This window comes from Lipophrys pholis (assembly GCF_963383615.2).
Source record: "Lipophrys pholis genome assembly, chromosome: 17".
Classification (NCBI taxonomy): Eukaryota; Metazoa; Chordata; class Actinopteri; order Blenniiformes; family Blenniidae; genus Lipophrys; species Lipophrys pholis.
This window is the reverse complement of record NC_137643.1, coordinates 13293699-13318208: the sequence shown is the minus strand read 5'-3', so window position 1 is coordinate 13318208 and position 24510 is coordinate 13293699. Positions and strand designations below refer to the sequence as shown.

The 24510-nt window shown below is 42.6% G+C and overlaps 1 protein-coding gene across 3 annotated transcripts in view; it reads left to right on the top strand.

Moving 5' to 3' along the window:
• The window catches only part of cdk6 (cyclin dependent kinase 6), a 36160-nt gene that overhangs the window by 3399 nt on the left and 8251 nt on the right, over nt 1-24510 (top strand). For all 3 annotated transcript variants that reach the window (XR_013936207.1, XM_080485787.1, XM_080485788.1), the window contains 3 exons: nt 2075-2210; nt 8761-8928; nt 22329-22438. Coding sequence is in view for 2 of the 3 variants with exons in the window: in XM_080485787.1 (XP_080341913.1) it covers nt 2075-2210; nt 8761-8928; nt 22329-22438 (414 nt within the window). In the remaining variant the exon portion in view is untranslated. The remainder of the gene's footprint in view (nt 1-2074; nt 2211-8760; nt 8929-22328; nt 22439-24510) is intronic.

Here is a 24510-nt window from a genome sequence, read left to right as displayed (position 1 = left end):
ATAAATCTTTTCAATTTATTCCTCAAACACTTAAAAAAAAAAAAATGTTTTCAAGCTACTTGGCTATTTTTCTTGAATAACTGCATTCATCCGATGTGCTCAGTATCTTAAAACAGGCTATTTTTGGCTCATCTGCTTTCTGTTCACATGACGCATTATAACAATGTTCGATACGAACGTAAGGACACAAGCCTCATATAGCCATGTTTGTTTTAACCTTCATTTAGTCTGCTCTGTGCACACATGTCATTTTCTTTCAGTTTTGAAATGAATCCGGCAGCAGTTGGTGCGTCATTAGTTGGCCCCTGCCAAGGTCTGACCTTGTGCTGGTTTTATCACCATTTAGTGCTTTAGGATGTGGGTGAAGCTCTAAATGAATGCTTCAGAGGAATAGCCAGTGCCCCTGCTCCTTTAACAATAATCCCCCCTTCCATTAATATGCACTCCTGTGAAAGCGTAAATTAGTGCAATACATGGAAGCATTTGTGGCATCAAATGGTCGAGTGCAGACCGTCGGCTATTTTTGAACTATTGGAAGAATAAAAACTAACCTCCACTTTAGCCAGCGAGCATAAGCTGAGCAGCCCAGGCCAGGAAAAGTGCATTGTGGGCCTTCTGTGTGACTCCAGGCAACCCCTGGATGTTTGTAATGAGGCCCATTATTCATTCCATATGTTCAGTGTCTGCTGAGAGCCCCCATTGTAGTCCAACAATCGAGCTGTGAGGGGCGTTTAACCCCAGCGCTTCAGTAGGAGGGCGCCTTCTATTCTGTGACATCATGCACAGGACTAATACCTTGAACGAATCGCCCCTCACTCACTCCTCTGGCTGCGCCATATCCAAGTCTGCTGATTACAAGGGTGTTGGCATGGACACATGACGCCTCGTTGGAGAGAAATAAAAGAGTTTCCAGCGAGATTTAGTCATTCTTTTCATGCTCCCATTTTAAATGGCTTATGCAGATTAGCTAGATGGAGTTTTAATGGCACAAGTAGTGAAAATTGTTTAGGATGTTGTTGTAACAGAGTGACGATACCCCCTCATGAATGTAATGATTAAAAAAAAACAATGATCCTTGTGGCCTCTTAGGTCACCGTATGTACACTTTGTACTTAAACGTTGTTGTTTTGAGGCCCGAGACACTTTTTTGGAAAAGTGAAGTGGTTGAATTTGTTGCACGTTGCCCGATTGGATAGTTTGTCTCTTATTACACTAACTTGTTTCGACCCGTTTTAACATAATGAAACATTTAAATTTTCATTGTTGCAAGATGTTCCTTGCACTGTGTCGGTAATTTGCACAATTATGAAAAGACTCACACAAAGTAGGCGACAGATGACTGAAGCTTCATCACGGGACTCTGTGATGTTTAGATGAGAGATGCTGCCTCTGCTGTGTCTACAGGCAGCGTCCACCAGACTTCCCACAGAGTATCAGGAGTTGTCATAGTGCCGCTCGAGGAATGCTGCTTGTAGTCCCCAGCTCTTTGAAGAGGACATACTGGACAGCCTTTTCTTTCTTTTTTTTTTTTTTTTTCAGCTTTTCATCAAAGCTTGCTTTGGCAGGTCTACCGGCATAATCTGGATTCTTGGCCTTAACTGGTTGCTTAGCAAAACCCAACCGTAAACGCTGTTGCAAACTGGATGGTGTTAAATGTTTTAAAAGCTTTGCATAAAATTGGTGCATTCTCTCTGTGTGTAGCTTGAGTCAATGTTGTCAAGATAAAATGAATCCTGCAGAGGGTCTGGATTCAGGTTGTTGACTTCAAACTCATGGTGTTATGCCATAAAAGTGATGATTGCTGAACAACAATAGGACTTTGTTATACGCTCATATGTGTTAGTCGAACGTAAAAACAACTGAATTTAGACTATTGATGAATGAACTGAATGTTTAGACAGAAGGTAAATTATGCACTGCAGGAAGCGATTGTGTTGCTGTTTCTTGTATTGAAAGACAACATAACCATGTTGTTGACATACACACTGGCCCTGTGCCGCAGCAGAGTGCCGAGTGCAGTGGACCCCATTGAAATCAATGGTATTGATCTCGCCCACCTGTTCTCCTGTTGCAGGCTGTTTGATGTGTGCACGGTCTCTCGGACTGACCGGGAAACCAAACTCACTCTGGTCTTTGAGCATGTGGATCAGGACCTGACCACCTACCTGGAGAAGGCCCCCGATCCTGGAGTACCACCTGAGACCATCAAGGTAAATGTCAAGCAAGGACGAGGATTCAATTTCTAGACGAGCTCACAAAACAGTATGCAAACTTAATTTGATATATTACTTTCAGTCGCTATTTGAAGTATGAAGGAAGGTGTTGGCCACTCCTCTCCCCCAGTCACGTCTCTGAGAGTTTTCTTAGCGAGAGACAGAGCAATTCCCTCCGACATCAGAGGTACCGGGCTGTTTTTCAAGGGGAGCACATATGGCAGATGGGCTCCAAATTAGAGGCTCACTGCCTTCTCTATTTTCACTCTGCCCTCCAACTTTACACAGTAATGCAGATGGAGATTCAACCAGTTTGGAAAAGTCTTCTCTCAATGCTTAAAGACCATTTCAATCTAATCTTAAATCATTGGTACGTCCCACTAAGTGCTTTTTCTGTATCAGTTGAAAGTGCAACAGTCACCACCACTATCACTTTCTGTAATTCATTGAATAAATCCAGTGCCGCCTTACACTTCGCCAAAAGGTCGGAAGTGGATGTGTCATCAGCTCCTTTTCCTCTGAAATGGTCTCCTTTTATTAAAATTTTTCCCACAGTGTCTTTTATGGAATCCTCTTTATCGGGTTTCGCCCCAAGGTGTGCAGATGCACCCTGAACAATATTGGGAAAATTATATCGCTATTTTTAAATAGAGGGGCCTCTGAGTTTGAAGTGTCAAATTTGAAACAGAGAAGTCGTGGCGCTGCAGTCACCAATAACGTCTGACCCCAGGGTCTGGGTTGTTTTTTTGTTTTTTTTGTTGAGGGTTTTGTGTCGAGCTGCGGGGAGCAGTGCAAGCGTAGATGGGTCAGGTAGATCACACCTGAGGCTTTCCCAGTTCAGTTTTGCTGAAGATGATACGGTGTGTGGTGCTGCAGTTTCTATGAATCTGTCAGCGAGGCGATGATTGAGCTGCAAACACTGCACAAGTACTAAATAGGCACTTCACCCAGTTACAAACAGCTTTATAAGTTTTAACAACAATTATCTGTACATTGCCACCGTTTTTTGTTTTTTTTTTGTTCAGGAGCAACACGTCTTTCTAAACGTCTTTTGAGCTCCAAACCACAGATCTTATGTGGATGTAAGCTGACTCGCATCCGTCTTTCTCTTCCTGTCATCCCAGACAGACTGTGGGGTCCACAGCATTTTTCCAGTGGACTCATTACTCTTCATTTCTCTGCACAAAGCTCTCAATGACAGTTAGTACATTTACATGCGCAAATGAGCCATGCTATCTTTATAGCTTGACGAAGAATTTAATTGGTCACAGAACACAATAAGAATAAATAGCGTGCAAGTGTGTTTCTATAACAACAAACTACCACTTTTCACCGTGTTTAGCTACTGTTTTAATGACTATTTACCTTTTTATATGCTGCCGGATACACAGATCGCCTCATCTCTTTCTAGGCCAAATGATATATATTTATATATATATCAATAATGTTGATTTCAGTAGTGCTCAATGTAGTTTTGAAGTCCGGTTTGAGTCTGACCGAGCCTTTTGTTTAAGGTGTCATGTAAATGTAGCGAGTGGGGTTCATTGGTCTGTGCTGCTCCCTCATGGTTTTTGCATTGTGGTTGCATTTTTCCACAACTCTCTCAAAGTAATGTGTGTTTGTCAAGTTTCTAGACTAAATATGTCATCCCGGTATGAATACACTCGCATTACAGTATCATTTCAGTAAATTAGAGGAACTTCTTTTTATACTCTGTTTGAAATCAAGAAAGATATCTTATTTGGTGTCATTGGCAGTTTTTTGTACTCATTACAGACATAAAAACTGTAGTTAGTAGAAATGTCTTCCACTGAAACGATTTTTATTGATAAGATACTAAAAGAAGTCTAATAAAATTGCTTGTATGTCACTGAAATTATTGAAATTAGACACATACTTAAAAATACCTAGTAAAGACTTTGAGTTATTATTTACCATTACTACAGATGGAACTTTCTGTTAAACTCAGTTTTTTCTACGTTTATTTATTTTTCATTTTGAAGATTCCCTCTTTTTATTTAGCAAAATGTCATATTTTGGACTTTACATACAATCACGTATTGCTCCGAGATGTTGGATATTTTTCATCATTTTAGCAATAAAAACACAAGATGACGAGAAAGCGTTTTGTTACTGTTTTCTAGGATCATTTCTGCTGCTTTTACAATGTATGTTCTGACACTCCACCTGTTTCAGTGCGCACACAGAACAATTTAATTGTATGTCATCTCTGATGATTTAATCAAAGGTAGATTTCTTTACTCATTCGGGACTTTTTTCTCATTGTGACAGGTGTCATATTGAGAACACAAAGCCAACAGAGGATTGTTTCAGGCATTGATTAGTTGACAATGTTGAGTTTTTAACTTAATGTGATTGCAGATGTGTATCATCTTGAGAACACAAAACAAATCATCATATTTGTCTCTATACATTTAACATTTAAAAAAAGATTTTCTGAAAAACTACTTATGTGTACATTTCTGCCTAAATACCCCCCCCCCCCCCCCCCCAAGTTATTTTCTTCAAAGCAGATGTAAATATGCATTGATGTTCTTCTTTGGTTAACTAATACAGGAGACCCCTGTTAAATTGGCTTGTATACCAGTCACCAGTAATTTCTGGAAATAAAACTCCAGATGGTAGTTCTTGTGATACTTTTTACCATGACTTTTCCAACCGAGGCTGAAGGCGAAAGTCCTGAGGAATGTTTCCCCTCTTTTTGACGTCTTTCCTCGAAGTTGTTGGTGTGCTGAGCTTGATTTATTCTACAGCTAAAGGTGAGGGCTTGCAGGAAGGAGAGTAGAGATGGAGGTTAAACATTCTGCAGCTTCTGGGCTCTTCATAAACCACATGAAGTGGGCTTCCATCCGACTGTTGGATGTGCACCCTGTACATCCAGCTTTGGAGATGTGTGAGGGAGGGTGCTCGGACCACAAAGACTGGCCTGTCTTTGATATCTCCTAACATCTATACCGCTGGAGTCTCCAGGGGACAAAAGGACAGCTCCAGCTCTTCATGGGCACCGACCGTTGTTAGTTCTAGGACAGCGGACACTGCACAGTAACCTGAAAGTGACCCCTGCCCCCAATGACTTCATGTGATTTGGGCCGCAGCAGATGACACCATATTGTAGATCCAACTCCAGCAGTTTCCCACCTGTATGCTTCTGATTAAAGGATTATCTGAGTATCATGAGTCTTACTAAAGCAAAAGGAACAGACATACTTTTCCCTAAATCCAACCAACCCTCTGCAGCAGTCACCCCACCCTGGCCTATCCTGTCCACTTCAGCCCTCCCACCCTCCACCACCCACTCAGACCCACCACATGGTCATTGATGAAAGAGGCCCTCCTCCAGGAATCAAATGAGCTGGAAGGACATCAAGCGGCCGGGTTGCCCCAGCCTCAGTGCTCCTTAGCTGGGCCACCGCTTGGGTCTCACCCACCCTCCTCCACCGCCATCACCCAGGCTTCCACAGCTCCATTCTGTGGGCCCATGAAGGGGGAGGTTAATGAAGCATGGGGAGGGAATTACACTAACGCTAACCGGCAGATGTCCCATATTGTGCCTAGTTACAATAAACAATATGGCCGCCTCTGGTGCATTAGCATTAGAAAAGGAGGCGCACTCAGAAAGCCATGTTTTGACGGCTCCTTGCAGTGGGCTGACTACTTCTTTTTTTTCCATGGCGCTCCAGTTTTTTCAGGGTCAGATCTGTCGCTTTTTTGTGTAATGTTTTTTTTTTTTTTTTTTCCTCTCTCTTTCTTTCTTTTTCAATTTCCTCCTGGCCAAGTTTCTTTTTTTTTCTTCTTTTTTTTTTGTGAGACTTTCGGTTGAAGTGCAGCCAGATGAAGACACTTGTATGTTGAGCAACTTTTTAATGTCTCTTTGCTGCTGGATCAACTTCCAAGTGAGGTGGATCACATTGCCACCCACACATTATGTACTTTTAAACTTTGTGCAGGTATTACAGTCTCCTGGTTTTCATGCTTGTGCCTAATATTTTCCTGTTGGCTACATAGAAAGTGGTTTTGTGGAGGCTTCTTGGGATATTGTCATTGCCGAGTTGGGAATGTAAGTGATACTGATGATAGTAAATATACTTTCAAGGCCAAGGAGGCCACAATTGTTTGTGTGTTTGTCCAGGAGTCACACTTCGGAGATAATTAGTGTTTACTAGGAAATGCTGTTGAAAGGAAGCACGGCGAAATGGCTATTTAAAGCAGAGAGGAACCGACGGGAGGGGGCATGCTATTGTGTCAGCCCCTACACACACACACAATAACCAACTGCCTGCCTCTGTCCTATGGCCCTGTCTGTCTGCTGGCCTTCTCGGCAGGTCATGGCTGAATAGAGATGTAGAAAGGAAGGTCTGTTTATGCATCCTGCCTGTCCTTGGTCAGAGGGCACCCACACACATGTGCATGCTTCCACATACACACATTGATGCACCGAGGGGCACACACAAGAAAAACGGGAATTGTCGGTACACCCATATTAAGTTTACACAAACCCAAGGGGGGGGGGCTTTTGAGTTTGTTTGTGTATACAAACACACACCCACATTACACCCCGTCTCCACACCATTGTGTGGGGTGCCCTGTCTCCTCGTCAATGGCCAGCGCAGCAGCCAGCCCCACGCCGTTTGCTAATGTTTTCTGCTTGAGTGTGCAGACCCCTTTGACACACTCACCAGCTGGTGGGCCAGTGAATAGAGCTGCGGGCTTGGGTCCATGTCACTTGTGAGGTCTTGGCGGTGGGTTTTGGGGAGTTGTTTTTAGGGAGTGTGTGTGTGTGTGTGTGTGTGTGTTGGGCTGAGTTAGATATCTTGTAGAACAGGTTTAAGATTTTAACGCATTCAACATCAGAGGCATTTGTGTTTTCCATAGTGTTAATTTTTCTCACATAAAAGGCACACAAGTGATCTTATTGTTGCAAGTTAACCTGCAATAACTTTCACTTGATAAATCAAACTGTCAAAATTATAGCTCCGTTTCAACTACCTCGCCACAATCTCTTGTGATGGTTTATTTGCTTACTGGTGTTGAACCTGTTTAAGAGTATTTCAGTTGTAAAAGAACAAGTCTAAGCTGGTTCTGACAGTTTCTTCCTGTTCACACCGGTCTGCATTTGCTAATGTGTTTTGGACGCACTGCCTTTGGCCATTTCTGAGATCAGCTATTGGGCATAAAAAGAGAGCGAGCGCCAATTAGCTTGAGCAGGACAGCTGTGGAGTAACAGAGATCAGTGCTTGTACAAAGCTGGGGCCTCTTTCTGGTGTGCGTGTGTGTGTGTGTCAGTTATCAAACATCTGCCACGGTCGACAAGGATGGTCGCAGGCCTCTGCTAGTTAACTCCTTCTACACTGCAATGTTTCAGTTTTCACACTGATCTCCTCACTCCGTGTCCTAATCGTTCAGACTTTCGTCTTTCGAAAAGCTTGACAGAAGAATAGATGATCGTTTCTGCAGACATGCAGCTTTATTTAGCCATCTGCCCTTGGTAATTTGCAAAGATTGTAAAGGCGGATTTGTTTCAATTCATCAGATTGAATCATTCAGAACTGCACAACAAATCTTTTCATTAAACTTCTGGCATGTAGTTTGGAGTTTTTGCTCGAGCTCAAATGAACCTGTATCATGATATACTTTTTTATTTAATAGTATTGATCCATCCAGGGGTGTGGGGTACTGGAGCCAATCCCAGCTAGCTATAAACAAAGGCAGGACCTGGACAAGTCAACTAATCCATCACAGGACAGAATCACAAAGAGACGGCCAAAAACACGTTTTCACAGTCACAGCAGTTTACCATTTAACCCAGTTTGGGAGGTTTTGGACTCATGGAGGAATTCAGGAACTCCAGGGACCCGGAGTTCATGGAGAAACCTACCTGCACAGGGAGCACATACAAACTCCACAGAGAAATGCCTGATACCCACTTAAAACCATGGTCTTCACACCATGATGCAAGATTGCAGCTTCATTTCATATATCGCCCACAATGGGTGCCACATAAATAAAAAGCTAGAAATAAAACACTTTACCAATTGCAGGTCATCATCCACCTCCAAAGTTCAGGCTCCATCTTTCCCTGTTCATATGTTTGTTTACTTTGAATGAAGGTCCAGCACCTTCCATGGCGGCTGCCGCCATCTGTGTGAGAAAAAGAATGACTTTGTCCATTTACCATTCAGCATAATTGTCCTACAGCAGGTCTTGGTGGTCTGGATCAACAGGTTGGGTTTAGGCTGAAGCAAATAGAGAAAACAAAGCAAAAAGAAAAAACAAGTAAATGGCAAAAATGAACATATGGCTGACTGGCCAGGTGCTCCACACCAGAAACTATTGTTGCACAGAAAGACAGAAAGAGAGGATCGCGATGCAAAAATCTAATGACCTGCAATGATGATGTGAAAATATATGGCCTTAATGTCATGAATTGATAGTTGGGGTGTGCTCAAGTCATCTCGAACGACGGTCAGCCTATCCCCAGCTTCTCTTTCTGCACTTTGACTGTATTTGTATTTTGCTTTCCTTTCAGGATATGATGTACCAGCTGCTTCAGGGGTTGGACTTCCTGCACTCGCACCGCGTGGTTCACCGTGACCTGAAGCCCCAAAACATCCTGGTCACTAGTGGAGGGCAGATCAAGCTGGCCGACTTTGGTCTGGCTCGTATTTACAGCTTCCAGATGGCGCTCACTTCTGTGGTGAGTTACATTGTTCATGTATCCCGTCCGACTCTGCACTCATGATTTAATATCGTGTTGGCTTTCTCGACAAAATAATATGGCATGAAGTAATCTGACATTTTAGCCCACCTCGATGGCACCGGTCTACTTTGGTGTTAATGTTGCTCATAAGCTGCTTCGGGACACTTTTTGCTATTCAAATTATTTATCAATATTATCAGCAGATATTGCCTGTTTCTCCAATCAAAGTCAGCTGCATCCTTTAGAGTGTACTCAATAATAGAACATTGTACACGTGTGGAAACTCTGACTCACTTCCATCAAGGTTTTTGATAGATACACACACACACACACTCTGCCGTGAACTCCCCTCCCATCTCCAGAGAGTTAGATGAAAAGCGTCTAATGTGTTGTAGCGGGCACTTACGGGGCATCAGCGGGCAGCTCGGTAGAGCTGCGCCAAATGATAGGATTTCTCTGTGTAAAGTGAGAGCCAAGGGCCCCCGTGGCCTGTCTCAGGAATCCCTCTGTGGCTGTCGCAGACAGGGATGGAACAGACAAGGAGAGACAGACACCCCTCCCTTTCCACTGTCGGCACTTTGATGTCCAACTGTTGAGCTGCAGGCTCTGATGACCAGATAATATAAAGCGAGAAGGACTGAAAGGAGTCTTTGGAAGCGCTTGAAAAAAGGAGAGATGTGACTTTTAAGATCAAGGTAGACAGCAACAGTAGCCCCAGTAACTTTTTTTTTTTTTCTTGGAGGCTTTATTTAAAGGGTCCTGATCCACTTCACATGTGCACTAATAGCTTGTTTGCACATTTGCAAATCCAGTGTTATTGTTCTTCAGAGCTTGTGAGAGGTGAAATTCATGTTTTATTTCCATTATTTTGAAACCATTTGCATTTACATGTGAAAGATTGAGTTTAGCCTGGAGTAATGGCTCAGTTTCATCACCTGCAAGTGTAAAATGTGGATTTTGCATGTTATAAGAGGTTCCAGTGCAATGGGGAAAACACTGAGAAGAGAGTTGGTGGGCAGCGGCGATTGTTTTGGCAAATTTGAAAAACACTCATGGGAACTCGGGTCCAGTTCATCAATGAATATAAATAAAAACATTTGCAAAAGGAAAGAATGCAAACTGTATTTATCTTCTCAGCATCCTAATCGAAACACACCAGTGAACAAGACCTGCACAAGCAGGTGCTTCTCTACAACAACCTACTCGCTGGCTTCTTTTGCTCTGAGAATGTTTCATTGAATGATGGTTCTTTGGTTCTTGAGGTTGAGGGTTGACATTTAAATTCAGGTCACGTAAAACTGGGCTGTCCCAAGTCCTGTGCACAAGCAGGTTAAATTGGAAAATTTATATTAAAAAAAAAAAATTATAAATTATATCACTTAACCGATTTTGGCAAAGGACTATGATTATGGTTAACTGGCTCTCTCATTTAGTAAATGTTGCTATAACTTGGTAACATTCATGAGTCATCTGTCCGTCTGAGTAAATGTGTGATAGTGGTCTGCAATCTCCATCTTATATTCTCGGGTAATTTTTATGATGAATACGTGTCTTCTTGGTTTTTATAAGTCCATCACCCGGCAGAGGGAAATGTACCCAATCATAGAATATACATATTGTTTCACCTTACTCAGCATATTGAATATTTTCATTGGGGGGTTTGCCTGTTGCCTATTACACTTCTCTTATGACTCCATGGTGTCTTTTTCTGTCAGAGGTGAACTTCTCATGGGGGAAATCACCGTATGAGTGGCAGATGCCAAGTCCTCGAAACTACATGCTCAGTGGCACTGAATGTGAATGTGTTTGCACACACACTCATCGCGCACTCATTTCCCTCCTCGCTTATGCAGAAGTGCGTGCGTGCGTGCGTGCGTGCGTGCGTGCGTGCGTGTGTGTGCGCACGCTCTGAAGCAGAGCGTTGCAACGTGAGCACGGGATCTTCGGTTCCACATGAACGTTCCTGTGTCTGGAATCCCCCTATCAGCCCAACACACACAATCTCCATTCATCCATTCATTGTTTCCTCTTGCTAATAAAAGCAGATAATCTGCAGTGCACGCAGCGCACATGTACACAAATACACACACGGTTCTAAGAGGATCTTCCCCTTTGCCCAACAGACCAGCAGTTGCTCATTTAGTCACTTAATGCCGCTGTTACTGGCAGACAGATGGACTTTGGAGAACTGCAGTTGCTCAAGCAAACAAGGTGCTTGTCTCGCTTTCAAAGTGATTCATTTAGCGCGACTGCAATGAGAAGTGGGCTGAAGTGAGCATTTACATGATGTGGTGGAAGAGAACCTCAGTCCTCCCTTCTTTCCCCGTGTCGCTAACTGAAAGTCGCACTCTTGTACTTTCTGCTGATGATTTACCCGCAAAAGCTTGAACTTCTCTTTTTTGTGATGAATTTGCTTTCTCACCTAGCAACATGTCGGCTTGTTAATGTGTCATTGACAAAGTATGTGGTCTGTGTGTGTGTGTTTAAAAAAAAAAATGGAAGAAAAAAAAATGTCTGATGGATTCTGGGTGCATGCATGGCTGCGTGTGACTGATGGCCCTGTCGGCATCACCTACTGATCATGTCGCGCGCGAGAAGAGGAAAAGGGAGGCTGAGAGAACCAGGGAGAGGGAGGGAGACCACCCATTGGGTTGGTACGGGGGTCCAGATTAGGCTGCCCCAGGCAGTCCCTGGGGGACCGTTGCTTTGTTGATGGTTTTTTAATGACCCTGGTCTGGCTGGAGGCTCATTGTGCAGCCTTGAGTGACGGGCAGATGGGGAAAGCTGATGGGTTAATCTGACATACCAGAAAGGAGTGTAGTGGGATCTTTTTTCCCCTCGCTGTTCATCTCAACTCAAACTCCATTCCTGCCAAACTGCTTTAGGGAAAACTATTTCTTTTGATGCTGCTAGAATTTGAAACAAATGCTCTGGGGTTTTCGCACCAATACAACCAAAGAGTCTCAAGCGTCTGCAGCGTTGCAGAAATTTGTCAGTCCAGTGTTTACTGCTGATTACTTAATGTCTGAACAGTGGGATTAAAAATTATTAAAAAAACATTTTAAAGACCTAATTGGCAACAATGGCTCAATTTGTTGAACCCTGATATGTGGAAAAACACAAAACCTACGAGGAAGTAAAGAAGTTGAATTGAAGACATTTTAGAAACTGCAGTCTTTCATTTAATGTTTTGACAGTTTCACAGCCATGAAACCTAAATAATTCTCAGTCATTAGAACGTTAAACATGAACCCTTCTTGTCTTCTTCTACAGTCCCATCTTAGTGAATTTGTGAAACGTAATAGATTGGCCTGCAAAAGCAACGCAGTTGATATTTAAAAAGTCGAATGAACCTCTAAAACACATTTTGACATTGGATGGTTTAATTGGTTATTAAACTTTAAATGCACTCTTCTCAAATTCATTAAACTTTATCCTCCTCTCTTCTGTGCTCATGGATTTATTGTCCATCTTTAAACAGGTCTGGTAATATGTCATCCACTGCAAAGCTGTCCACTTCACCCTGTCCTCAGCTAAAGTTGAGGGCAAATTAGGAAGAAAAAAAAAATGCCTTCGTTTCGGAGTACTCTGCAGGAATCACTTGTTATTCCATAAATCAGAAGTGGGACCAGATTAGAGATGAAATGTTTATAAAACACAACCGTAGTAACCTCACCTGACCACACACGGGCAGACGGCGGACAGACGGGACGGCCCCGTGAATGCCATTAGTTGACGCTCTGATACATATCATGTGCATGTTGTTGCCGGACAAACAAGGTTGAGAAACCTCAAGAGGAATGCCAACAGACTTTTTTGTTGTCGTTGTTGTTGGCACTCGTCGTTAAACCATTTGTGTGTTTTTCGGTTTGAAGTGGAAATAAAAATGAGGGGTTGCCACGGGAGATGACAAGATAAGATCATTGGTGGCAACGTTGGTTTTATTTCCATTTAAGCTCGTCTGAAGTCTGTTATTGAGTGACGGGACAAACAAAGGGGAATTTTATGATTCTTCAAATTTAATCCTTGTTAAGTCTTGGCCCAGATGGGACGAAGCATTCACATACCGGTAATCAAATGAGCCAGTTTGTATAATGATTGTTGTTGGTGTTATTTCAACAGACTCCATGGAGATTATCTTTGATTCACTGTCACAGTTCCCCTCAACCTGTTGCTGGTGCCATGCGGAGGAGTGAAGCTGTTACCTGATCAAAAGTATTTTCCCATTTCTTTCCACTGCCCCCATGCTGCTTGCGGCCCTCCCACCGCTCTTACCAGAATAAGACACCCATATCTCAGACGACATTAAACAAATTGAAACCAGATTTCCTGCCTGCGCTGAAACAGCAGAGTGGCTTTTAAAATGAAAAGACTTTCAACTTCGGTCAGATTTTATTCGGTCTTGATTAAAATTTCCACTATGACAATATTCCCCGTTTGCTTTCTACAGACTTTACGATCAAAGGAGCCACTCATAAGCTTTGCCGAGAGCCGCACAACATATTTAACCTTGAAACCTAATCTAACGCAGCCTCTGAACTTCTGTAGTTTTACTTTATATACCAAAGCTGTAAGTAAGAAAACTATATTGAAGCTCTGACGGTTTGTTACAGCTTATAGTTTTTACAACAAAATGACATGCCACACTTTTTATGAAAATCTTGTATCAATGAAGGCATCTTCTATACTGTGCTGGAGCTGATCCCAAATGACTGTGGTACAAACAGGGAACATCCTGGGGGTTAATTGTCTGCGCTTGAAGGGAGGAAACCCCTGTTTGCACAGGAAAATCATGCAAACTCCAAAAAGACCCTACAAGTATCATTAATGAATGAAAAAGAATATGAGTTGAATCATGAGGGATCCTTTGGAAATATTTAACACAATAAGCAGCTTTCAAGCTTATATTGGCACTTTCTTTTATCCATAGTTACATTGTCTGTTATGCAATATGCAATGCTGTTTTTAAAACAACACAAACATAATCATTTATATATGAGTTTGTGAGGTTGATAGGTCCCATGGTTCTTATGATCCATAGTATGGATCAGTATGTTTACATGTGTGGCATTCAAGATAGATTTCTTGAGGGTCAGTTCTTTTTGTGTATATTTAATTATTTTTGTTTGTGTCTTAAAACATTGATTTACTCAACATCTAAGACACCTTTTAATGATTCTTATGCCTGCAAACATCATTGCATCGTGTCTGGAAAGGCAGTCTGATGTAGTTCTCCAATGTTTTTATGATTGCCAAGGAAAAACTGGATAGTCCTATCTGTGTTTTTGGGGCTTTTTTTTTTTTTCCCCCCTTTGCCAGACAATGTAGTTCTCCTCTGGACGAACAGACGGAGAGAAAGAAAAGCAGTCAGGCAGCGGTAGGGAGGGGGGGGAAAACCCTTTGCACTGCACGAAGGAGAGCACGTGCAGCGCACTCTGGGAATGTTTAGATATCTCCTCAAACGGCTCCACATGGGAAAAAAAGGAAAAGTCATCCTCTATGCTTTGACTGCAGCCGGCCGGAGCAAAGGGGCTGGCCCCAGTTTGACATAAGCAAATACACACACATACACACAGTTCGCACACGTACTTGTTCAGAAATACACTGCCAGTGTTGGGACTAATGCATTACAAGGCTACAAACTGCTGTCATTACAGTACTTTAAAAAAAAAAAAAGAAATAAATAAAATGTTTAACCTTTTATTTTTACAGTCACAGCACCTGTGCTGTGTGTTTATAGGTTTTCTTGTCACTTTCTCTGTATAATTTGTAGATGAGTTTAAGTTTTAGTACGGTAGTCTCCAGAAAATGTAGCATCTAAACATAATGAACAAATTACCCAGACTGCCTCTTTATGGCCCAGCTGAGCCTACTTGTTCTCAATGAATCAGTCGGTGTTACACAGGTTTCCATAAAGGTCGGCAGTTTCAGCAATGTCTTATTGCAGCTCCATCATAACAAAACTATTTGTTTGTAGCATATTGCTTTTGTTTGCACAAGCTAATGAAGGGAGAACATTACTTTGGTTGGACTAACTGTAAGCGGTCGTTAATTTAGTTTGGGCAACCCTTTATAATGCACACAACAAATTCAGAAGATCGCCTTGATATCAGAAAACACACACGTGCACAGTGCAGGTTTTTGTTGCTTCCCCCCATGTGTTCAACACACACACACACACACACACACACACACACACACACACACACACACACACACACACACACACACACACACACACTCTTCTGCAGTTCACTCCAGCATATTAATTGTTGCCAATGTCTTGGCAGGACTCCAGGTGGGGAAAAGGGGGCACTGATTGGCATGTTTGCCTTACGTGTGCACACGCGGTCACCTGGATATTAAAGCCGAGCTAGTACCAGCAGTGGGAAGAGGAACAGGAGGGGGGGGCAGAAAAAATTACAGCATATATCAAGAATTTTCCAGCTAATGATGTGCGGATGTGGTAGCACTGGGGAGAGAGAGCCACTGACTGTGCTGTCTTTGTTTCGTTCGCCAAGGGCCCCGTGCTGCATTCCTGTACGCTGTGCATACTTTGGCAACAGTTGCAGTGCCCTTCTTTCTTTTTCTTTTTTTCTTCTTCCAGTTTTACTGTATACAGTTTGTGTGCTGCTCTTGCACTTTTCTCTCTTGCCCTGAAGTTTTCTCTCACCCTCCCACAGGCTCCCTGTCTCAGTCTACCTTTCCCCCCCCCATCTCTCTACTAAATCTTTTTTCCTTTCTTATTTCCTTTCTTGGCCCGGGGCAGCAGTTTTGTCAGGATTGTAAATTGTCCTTTTCACATAACAAGAGAAAGAAAGAGGGAAAGTGAGGCAGGAGTGAAATAATGGTGTTTACAACATGGCTGACTGCTGGAGCTTCGACTGGGGCCTCTCTGGAGACACAACATCACAGCCTCAGCCGTATTCCACATACAAGGCTTTATGGTTATGATTATGACTTGTGTTCTGCTCCTATGTGTGGCCTACCTGTAAACTCTGAATCCTTTGTCCATTTTACCTTTGATATCTTCTTGGAACGACTGTAATTTACAAAGGATTTGTCTTCAGGAATGTTATACATAAGACTTAAAGCAACAGTTGTGAGCCATTTACCTGGGGGAATATTTCCTGCACTTCATTCAGCTTCATTCAATTACTGCAGAAAGTTAAAACTTCCAATCACGCGCTCCTCAATTACAGCAGCTATTCTGCAAGTGGGTGTGTGCACATGCAGTGCTGCTCTTTTATCCTGGGCTTCCTCAGTGAGAGGGAATGTAAACATGGGCCCCCAGCCAAGCTCCATCAACCCCACAGCCTCCAGGCTGCGGCCTTAAGCCCCGGCCTCCGTCGTTCTCATGGCATCAGGTCACTGTTATGGTCCCTTATCAGAAGATCACCCAGACTGGATACACTGGTGAGAGTGGAATGAAGAATGCCATGACCACAAGCTCCACAACTGGCCTATAAAGTCAATAATTTTGATGTGTCCCAAAAAGGGATGCTCTGATCAGGTTTCATGCTGCCGATCACCGATACCGATCACATGGATTGGCTTTAAATTTTTCAATTTAGTTGTGATAAGTGCTACCGGCGAGATGATTTGGGAAAAAGGAACCGTGAAATCACCTTAATTTAGACAAAAGCATGTTTTTACTTTTTCAAGAGAAAAAATACAAAAACCTTGAAGGTACAGTGCAGCAACTATTCAGTCAAAGAACAACTGAAAAACATAATATTACCTGCAATCAGTAACACAATCTTTAACAGACTGAAAACATTAAGGCTCTCAACAGGCTAAGTAATGCAGAAAATCAAATAAATAAAAGGCAATATATCTCACAACACAACCTAAATCAAATAATATCAAGTAACAAAGGACACATTCAAAGTCAAATGCACTATCATAAGTTACTAAATCAAAAATACCTGAGAACGTGGCTTAGCAAACTCTGCTGTGTATTGTCAGAAAAAAACTACTTAGTGCTTACCTTTCTTATAACTTACAAAAGAAATATAATGGCTCTGTTGCTTCGGATGTAAAATAAAATAGCCCATTTGTCATTTAAACAACAACATAAATATGATGCTGGTTTTTGCTCAGAGAGACTGGAGCATGTAATAAATAGGTGCTGAGCCACCATTTTGTTGTAGTCTTTTGCTGTCCCAGTTGTTTCTGTACACTCTGAAGTCTTGCATATGTTAAGGGAGAGTTCCTGATGTGCCCCACATTGCGGCTCCCTTTGGAAATAATGTCACTTATACTGGATGAGAGACCTTCTTTAAGGAGGTGTTCGATGTGAGAGTACACTGTCTGGTGGAGCTCTGGCAGGGCTTCGGCTGTGAAATATTTAGGTCCCGGTAGCATGTAGCAGGGCTCCACGTGAGAGTAGTTGGCGGGAACCCGGTGTCTTCCACCACTGAGAAAGGCTGCTCTTCTAGTCCGATGAATTCAATGATTTCCCTGGTTATTTGCTTAGCCTTCTGACGGTCAGGCTCATAAGGACGAGTGTTGCTAAGCGTGGGCTGCGTTAACTGCCGTCTGACTGTTGCCGTCTTCTTTTCATTGTCTGCAGTGAGCCTTGAAATCTCACCATACTCCGTCAGGTGTTTGTTTTTCAAATGTTGGATCAAATTTGTTGTGTTGAAGCTTTTTAACGTGCTTCCCCGGCGAGGTATTGTTTCATTGCATGTGTTGCAGGATGTTTACTTTAGATCACTCTCACAGATCTTATAAAAGTACCACACGGCAGACATGTTTGTAGCTGAGGTTTGCCGCCGTGCGCCTGTGCAGTGTGACGGAAAGTGGGAGGGGGACAGTTCTCTGCACACAGAGCCCCTGCTGGCTGCAAGTAATCAGCAATGAAAGACATTGATCGGCAAACGCCGATCACATACTTTTCCACGGAGATCGGCCGATAATTATCGGTAGCCGATCGATCGGAGCACCGCTAATCCCAATTTAATAATTATAACTTCCCATGCAGCAATAACCGGGAAACAACGATAGGCTTGCCAGTAAGGAAGTTTAACTTTGCTTGAAGTGGCTAGTGCAGCTTTTGCGATTTAAAAATCTGGAGAAGCTCTTAACAGTCTTCTAATACTTTGTACAAATATGTGAAATCTATCATCTGAAGTTGCTTCTACATCCGAGCGATTGAATACAATGTCTAATCTCTAATTAAAAAGAGCTCTAATCTCCAAACATACAGCTGAGAGCAGAAACTTTACTCTTTCAAACATCAAACACATGCTGCAGATAATATGCTTGTATATTTGCAGACACGCGCGGCAGCTCACAACCATACTGAAGCACATTCATCCAGTCAAAAAAAAGCAGGTGCTCTCAAAGTCACGTGCACATACTCCCACACAGCTCAACCAAACGTCCACACGCTCACATGCATGCACACTATTGTCATACTGGTCTGCTGTTTGTGCACGGGCAACACAGGTCCGGATGTTGCGAGGCGAACAGGCTTGGAGGTCTGGCCTAGGAGGTCTGGAGGTCCTCTGGGGCAGGAGAAGCCATTTCCTCCCTGAAGGGTGGCGGGGAGGAGCGAGTGGCGGCTAAAGGCTGAGGAGGCGGTTGGTGGAGGTGGTGGTGAGGGGGAGGATGCTCTCAGCAGAAAGGAATTTACAGAATGTTGTCCTTTAATCTGGAGTCAGCCTCACACACACTCTCTGTCTCTCAGTCAAACTCCCTCTCTTCTCTCTCTCTCTCTTTCTCTCTCTCTCTCCCTTGGCTTTATTTGACCTCCTCTGGCTTCACTGTTGCCATGCAGAAGGGAAGAATGGTTTCAGACACAGAGATGGGTTGAAAATGCAAACCAGCTGACCTAAGAGCAAAACACTGCATCACACAGTTTATGGCTGAGTCACTTTCTCTTCCTCCCACTGCCCTGCGTACTGTACATGAGGGTCTACATCTCTGTGCAGGGACAGGGAATGAAGGGCTATGAGAAGAGAGAATGGGACTCAAGAAGAAGAAATGCAAATGTGGTCGGAAAAAAGGAGCGGAAGGGACAAAAAAAGAGATTAAGAATTACAATCTTGGAATGTCCTTTTGGGTTTTTTTTTTAATACATGTTGCTATAATCATTTCTGTGAAAACAGCCATTAGGTTGTGTGTTTAGGCCATCGCCATGAGCACTGAGCCTCTTGTGAGGATGATAATTTAGAGATATTTAAGAGAACAGACTAAAGCATTTTATGGGGTGTGTGAAACTGTGTGTGTGTGATCATATTCCATTCATGGATATTATAGGCTCTCCAAGCGCTGGCTTTACTGCGTTTCAGGCATATGTGTTTTACAGACTCAGAAGCTCGGAGAAAAAGGGAATTTATAGGAACACGAGTTTTTGGAAGCAATTGAAGGCAGAGGTTGGAAAAAAAGGGAGAGGCAGAGGTGATGGTAGGCTTTGTAAATAAATCAAGTTCCCCACAGCTGTGAATCACACAGATGTTTTGAAATGATCAGAATAGAATTAAAATACAATGATATGGCTTTCCCATTGTTGCAGCCACACATTTTAATTGAAGTTCTTTTTTTTAATCAAATAAACAATTGGACACTGGGTTGAGTGTTGCAGACGGGTAGCAAGAACATGGTTAGTTGGTCTCTATTATATTCACTGACAGAAAAATAAAAAAGAAACCTCTAAGAATTGCACATTTGTTCTTCTCTGCACCAATAAAATGAGAAGCCACCTTGCCAGAGACGCACAGCTACAAAAACACTACAGTGCAAGCCCTCGGAGTGTAATTCCAGATTGGAATAAACCTTGATGCATATACCCTGCAGTACATGTGTGTGTGTGGCAAATGCACGTGTGTTATGTATATGCCTTAATCTGCAGTTGTGGCCGGGTTTTTGAATAACTGTGTTGCAGTGAGGCGGATATACCCCAAGCTCGAGGTCTGTGGTTCTTCCTAGAAGGGTGTGTGTGTGTGTGTGTGTGTGTGTGTGTGTGTGTGTGTGTGTGTGTGTGTGTGTGTGTGTGTGTGTGTGTGTGTGTGTGTGTGTGTGTGTGTGTGTGTGTGTGTGTGTGTGTGTGTGTGTGTGTGTGTGTGTGTGTGTGTGTGTGTGTGTGTGTGTGTGTGTGTGTGTGTGTGTGTGTGTGTGTGTGTGTGTGTGTGTGTGTGTGTGTGTGTGTGTGTGTGTGTGTGTGTGTGTGTGTGTGTGTGTGTGTGTGTGTGTGTGTGTGTGTGTGTGTGGATTAGTTTTTAGGTTTACACATGCGTTAGAGTCAGATTAAGTGTTTGTGTCTGTTGATGTGTTGAGTCTACAACTGGAAAAATTAGATGTTTATTTTTCAGTCATGCATCCATACGTGTTTTTAAAACACAAATAGTTATTTGTGTGATGGCTGTTGGGTTAGAAGTCTTATAGGACATTATGTTCAGCTGCAGCACACCTAAAATAAAATCAGGAAGGTTTTCAAAATCCCCACCAAAACAAATTGTATTTAGAATTTTCCCGTGTGGTATATGAAACTGCATGTAGTCCAAATATATAGGCAGCTGTACAACTTCCATTCATAATTTTCTTTGAGGTTTCACTGTTCTAAAAATCTACTGTGGCCTAAACAGTCAGTCTGTTCATTCTCAGTTTTAATGTCTCACTTCTGGTCACGTGGCTCGCCCAGCCTCAGCCAGCAAGCCTCAGCTTCCGCTCTGCTTCAACTGAAGCAGGAAGCAGAGATGAGAAACTATCACACATCTGCAAAATGCAGCCCCCGGCTCTAATAATAGCGTTATTCAGTTTACAAAAAAAAAAAAATAATAATGTGACCCAACTTTTTATTCCTCTTTTATCAGTGCCTAGTGACTCCTTCATGTTTAAGCTTTGGGTGGCATTTGGTCTGAGATCAAGATTCCCTCTTGTGCAAGAATTATGAATCAAGTCCATTTAGCTTGAAGTTTCTATCTTGAGGGTTTTTGGGTTATAAAAATAACATGGCAGCATATTGCAGTACGAGCTAAGACGCTACCCGTTTTGCTTTTAGCATTGAGCTTGTTTATATGGCCACACCAATTTAACTGGGAGAAATTAGATTATTATCATGATCAGATCTGTCTTATTTACATGAAAAACAATGATTGATAAATTCAGGTTGACAAGTTGCAGTTGTTTAAGAATTTCTTTTAGGGTGAATATGTAAAAGTTGAATTTTTTTTTTTTTTTTCAGTACATCTGGCCTTGTGTTGTTGAATGTGATGCATTCAGTCTAAGTGCTAGCTGTGTTGAGGGTTTTTGTTTTATTTAACACACGGGGACACGAGTATCGGGGATAAATCTGCAGGTGGTGATCAGATTTTTCATTAGATGACTCCTGCTGGGACCCCAAATGCAAAGTTTAACATCAACCTCACACTGTGAGACGTTTCATTCTGGAGCGGGGTAGTGGATCTACAGGTAGTCTGCTACCATGGCTAAAAACACAAATCGTCTTTATCGGCTGCCTTTAAACTTCAGACGAGCGGAGCTTCTGCAGTTTTGTGGGAAAAGTGACCTACAAGCTGTATGAGTCAAATTGAATTAATTGCTGTGTGTGTGTCATACTGAAATACATCAGGCCATGGCGCTGCCTGCCTGCTGACTCAATGAGTGAATAAGCATTCTTTAATAGATGTGTGTGTTCTTCATCCTGTGATTGCTCGGTAAGTACCTGACCACTGAAACATCAGATCTTAGTTTCTCTGACGGAAAGCAAACAGCGGCTGAGCTAATCCATTTGACACTTTTCTATTTTTGCTTACAAACATTCACCTTGGCCGCTGATAAGCACTGATCAGCGCCTGCAGAGAGAACTGCAGCCAGACGCTGCTGGAAAAATCTGGAGTGTAGGAAAGCACCTGGAACCAGTCCACTCTGTTACTAGGGGTCACTGAGTTTTAGGCTTTCCCTACTGTAGCTGTTAACAATGCTGCTGCTTTCCTGCAGGCCACGGCTACACATACACACACTCGGCGGTCCCTGCAGAGTTACAGCGACAAATTGGGAAAACATGCTTAGTGTGAAGTGGCACAAAATGGCTGCTGCTGTACCGCAGGTGGGAGCAGGGTGTTTATTTTTTAGTAAGACACGGTAATGTTTTTAGATGGTTGGTATCAGTTGAAGTCACCGTGTTATCACTTCATGTGCTCAGTACTTGCCGGGTCTGTAAAATGAAACGTAGTGTTCATTATTGCGAACTTCACAAACTCACCGCTGTAGTTTTGATGAAGTCTTTGGAAAGCCTGTGTAGCAAAGTCCCACCAGTGTGGGATCACAGAGACGCGTCCTTCCAGATATGATTTCATGTCTTGCGTAAGCCCAAGATGGAAACTTTAACCCAGTGTGATGGTGTCTGTGCATGTCGGATCGTGACGTTCTGCTGCGTGCATGTGCTGCAGGTCGTGACACTGTGGTACAGAGCTCCCGAAGTGCTGCTCCAGTCCAGTTACGCGACGCCAGTGGACCTGTGGAGCGTGGGCTGCATCTTCGCCGAGATGTTCAGGAGAAGGTGAGATCCAACATCAGCATCATCTCCCAAAACTCAAAACGCCATGCTTTTCTTTTTTTTCTTTTTTTTTTTTAATTGATCCAGTGCATGATTGCAGGGGCCATCGTAGGGTCAACACACAAACACTATCCTCTCAGTGTGGGTGGAAGCAAAAGCAGGAAGAACATGCAATATCCACACTGAGAAGAATCACACCTTACTGTGAAACAACAGTGTTAACCACTGCTCCCCTGTACCACCCAGTTAAAGTTTACATAATTCTTAATTTTAATTAAAATGTTAAAAGTCAAATAAAACAAGCAGATTGTCCCAAAAAGTCACAGTCCGACATCTTATCTGCATCAAATCTAAAAATGAAAGCATGTTCAGATCTTTCGTTTTCTCTGTGAAACATGCTAAACTAACAATACAGCCATACTGATATCAGGAATGTGTCTGTATAGAAGCTACAAAAGATATTATATATTCTTGTTGTTATATTTTCTCAAAAGGTTGAGGAATGATACTTGGAGTTACTTGCCAAGCTCTCACTTGTCTGACTGTCAATGTTGACCATAATAAGTGGTACAGGAGCAGTTTAAAGCCATAGTTTGAAACGATATGCTGATTGTTTTACAGCCTTTACAGTTGATGCAATTGATTATGATCAGCGACCTACAGGGATGTGAAGAATGTATAGTGTACACACTCATTCACATGCTCCCACCCTTGTGACTTTAGGTCTCCTCTTGTAGCCATAATCTCTTCACACCATCGGTTATCTCAGTCGTGAGGCTGAGTTTCACCTTTTGCATGAATATTAATACAAAGTTGCTCCTAATGTGAAGACATGTCTCAACTGGTGTCCAAAGACTTTAAAGTGGGTGATCAGACCTAAAAGATTACTATATAATTCATCCTTTTCTCTGATTTGCTTCTTAATGTTCATCCATTGTTGTTTTAGTTTTTTTTTAACCTAGTCTTTTCACAAAATGGCACCTGTCAGATGTGCCGTGAGCAGAGAGCAATCACATTTCAGTTGCCTTATCAAACCATTCCAGTAGCACAGGCGGCCTGCTGTGGCTGCTGCATGCGAGTCAAGATTCTGCTTCTTGGTGAAGGTAGATGACAGTTTGTGGTCTAACGAACTTTACATACTGGAGCTAATAATGGACCACTAAAAAAAACAAAAAACTCTTCTGCCTGTTAATGGAAGGGAGAAAAAGTCACGAGCACATAGCTTGATATGAAAATAATTTTAATGTGATTGTTTAGAACCACGGGGAACCGTTATGGAAATATCTCGACAATAAACTGGGCTCTTGCCAGCCTATAATTATGTGCACCATAGTAGATAAGAACAGTCTGTCTGAGGTAGGGCTGAGTGCCAGGAGGAGCAGCCCAGCGTCCTTCCCCAACCGTCTTCACCAGCATGCACCGCCGCACATCCACCCCCGCTCTGCACATGGTGGGAACACTCAGGCTCTCATGGGGCATACCAGGCTAAAGACGAGCAAAAGAATGAACGTGTGAAGAGTGGTTCCACTGATCTCTTGTGAGATCCGAGTGTGAGTAACAGAAGTCGCTGACACTGATGTGGTGCCAATACTTTGTAGTAAAGCGGAATGTGTGACGTAACCCTCAGCGTATGTGAATAAAGGTATTTTCTTTCAAATGTTACTCATCGGTGAGTATTATTCTTTCTTATGCCATAGTCTAACTTTTAATGAAACACCTTGTGTTATCTAATATAGTAATAATTGCATATTTTAACTTAATAACCCCAAAACAGACATAGATGGCATCTGAAGTTTCAATATTGTGGTATCGATGGTATGAGAATAAAAAGTGACACGATGCCCACAGGAACCACCACCACCCCCCCCCCCCTAATCAATGTCTTCTGTATGTATCGTACTCCTGGACTAAAAACTAAAACTGAGATCATTATATGTGCATGTTTCTCAGTAAATAGTTGTTAATCAGCACTGTCTGGTACATTGTTCTCTATATTCATTTCCTCTGGCTCTATGGCATTAAGTCCAGGTTACCAGTGGCCATTATGAAGCCGTCAGCACGATGAGCTTGTTTGT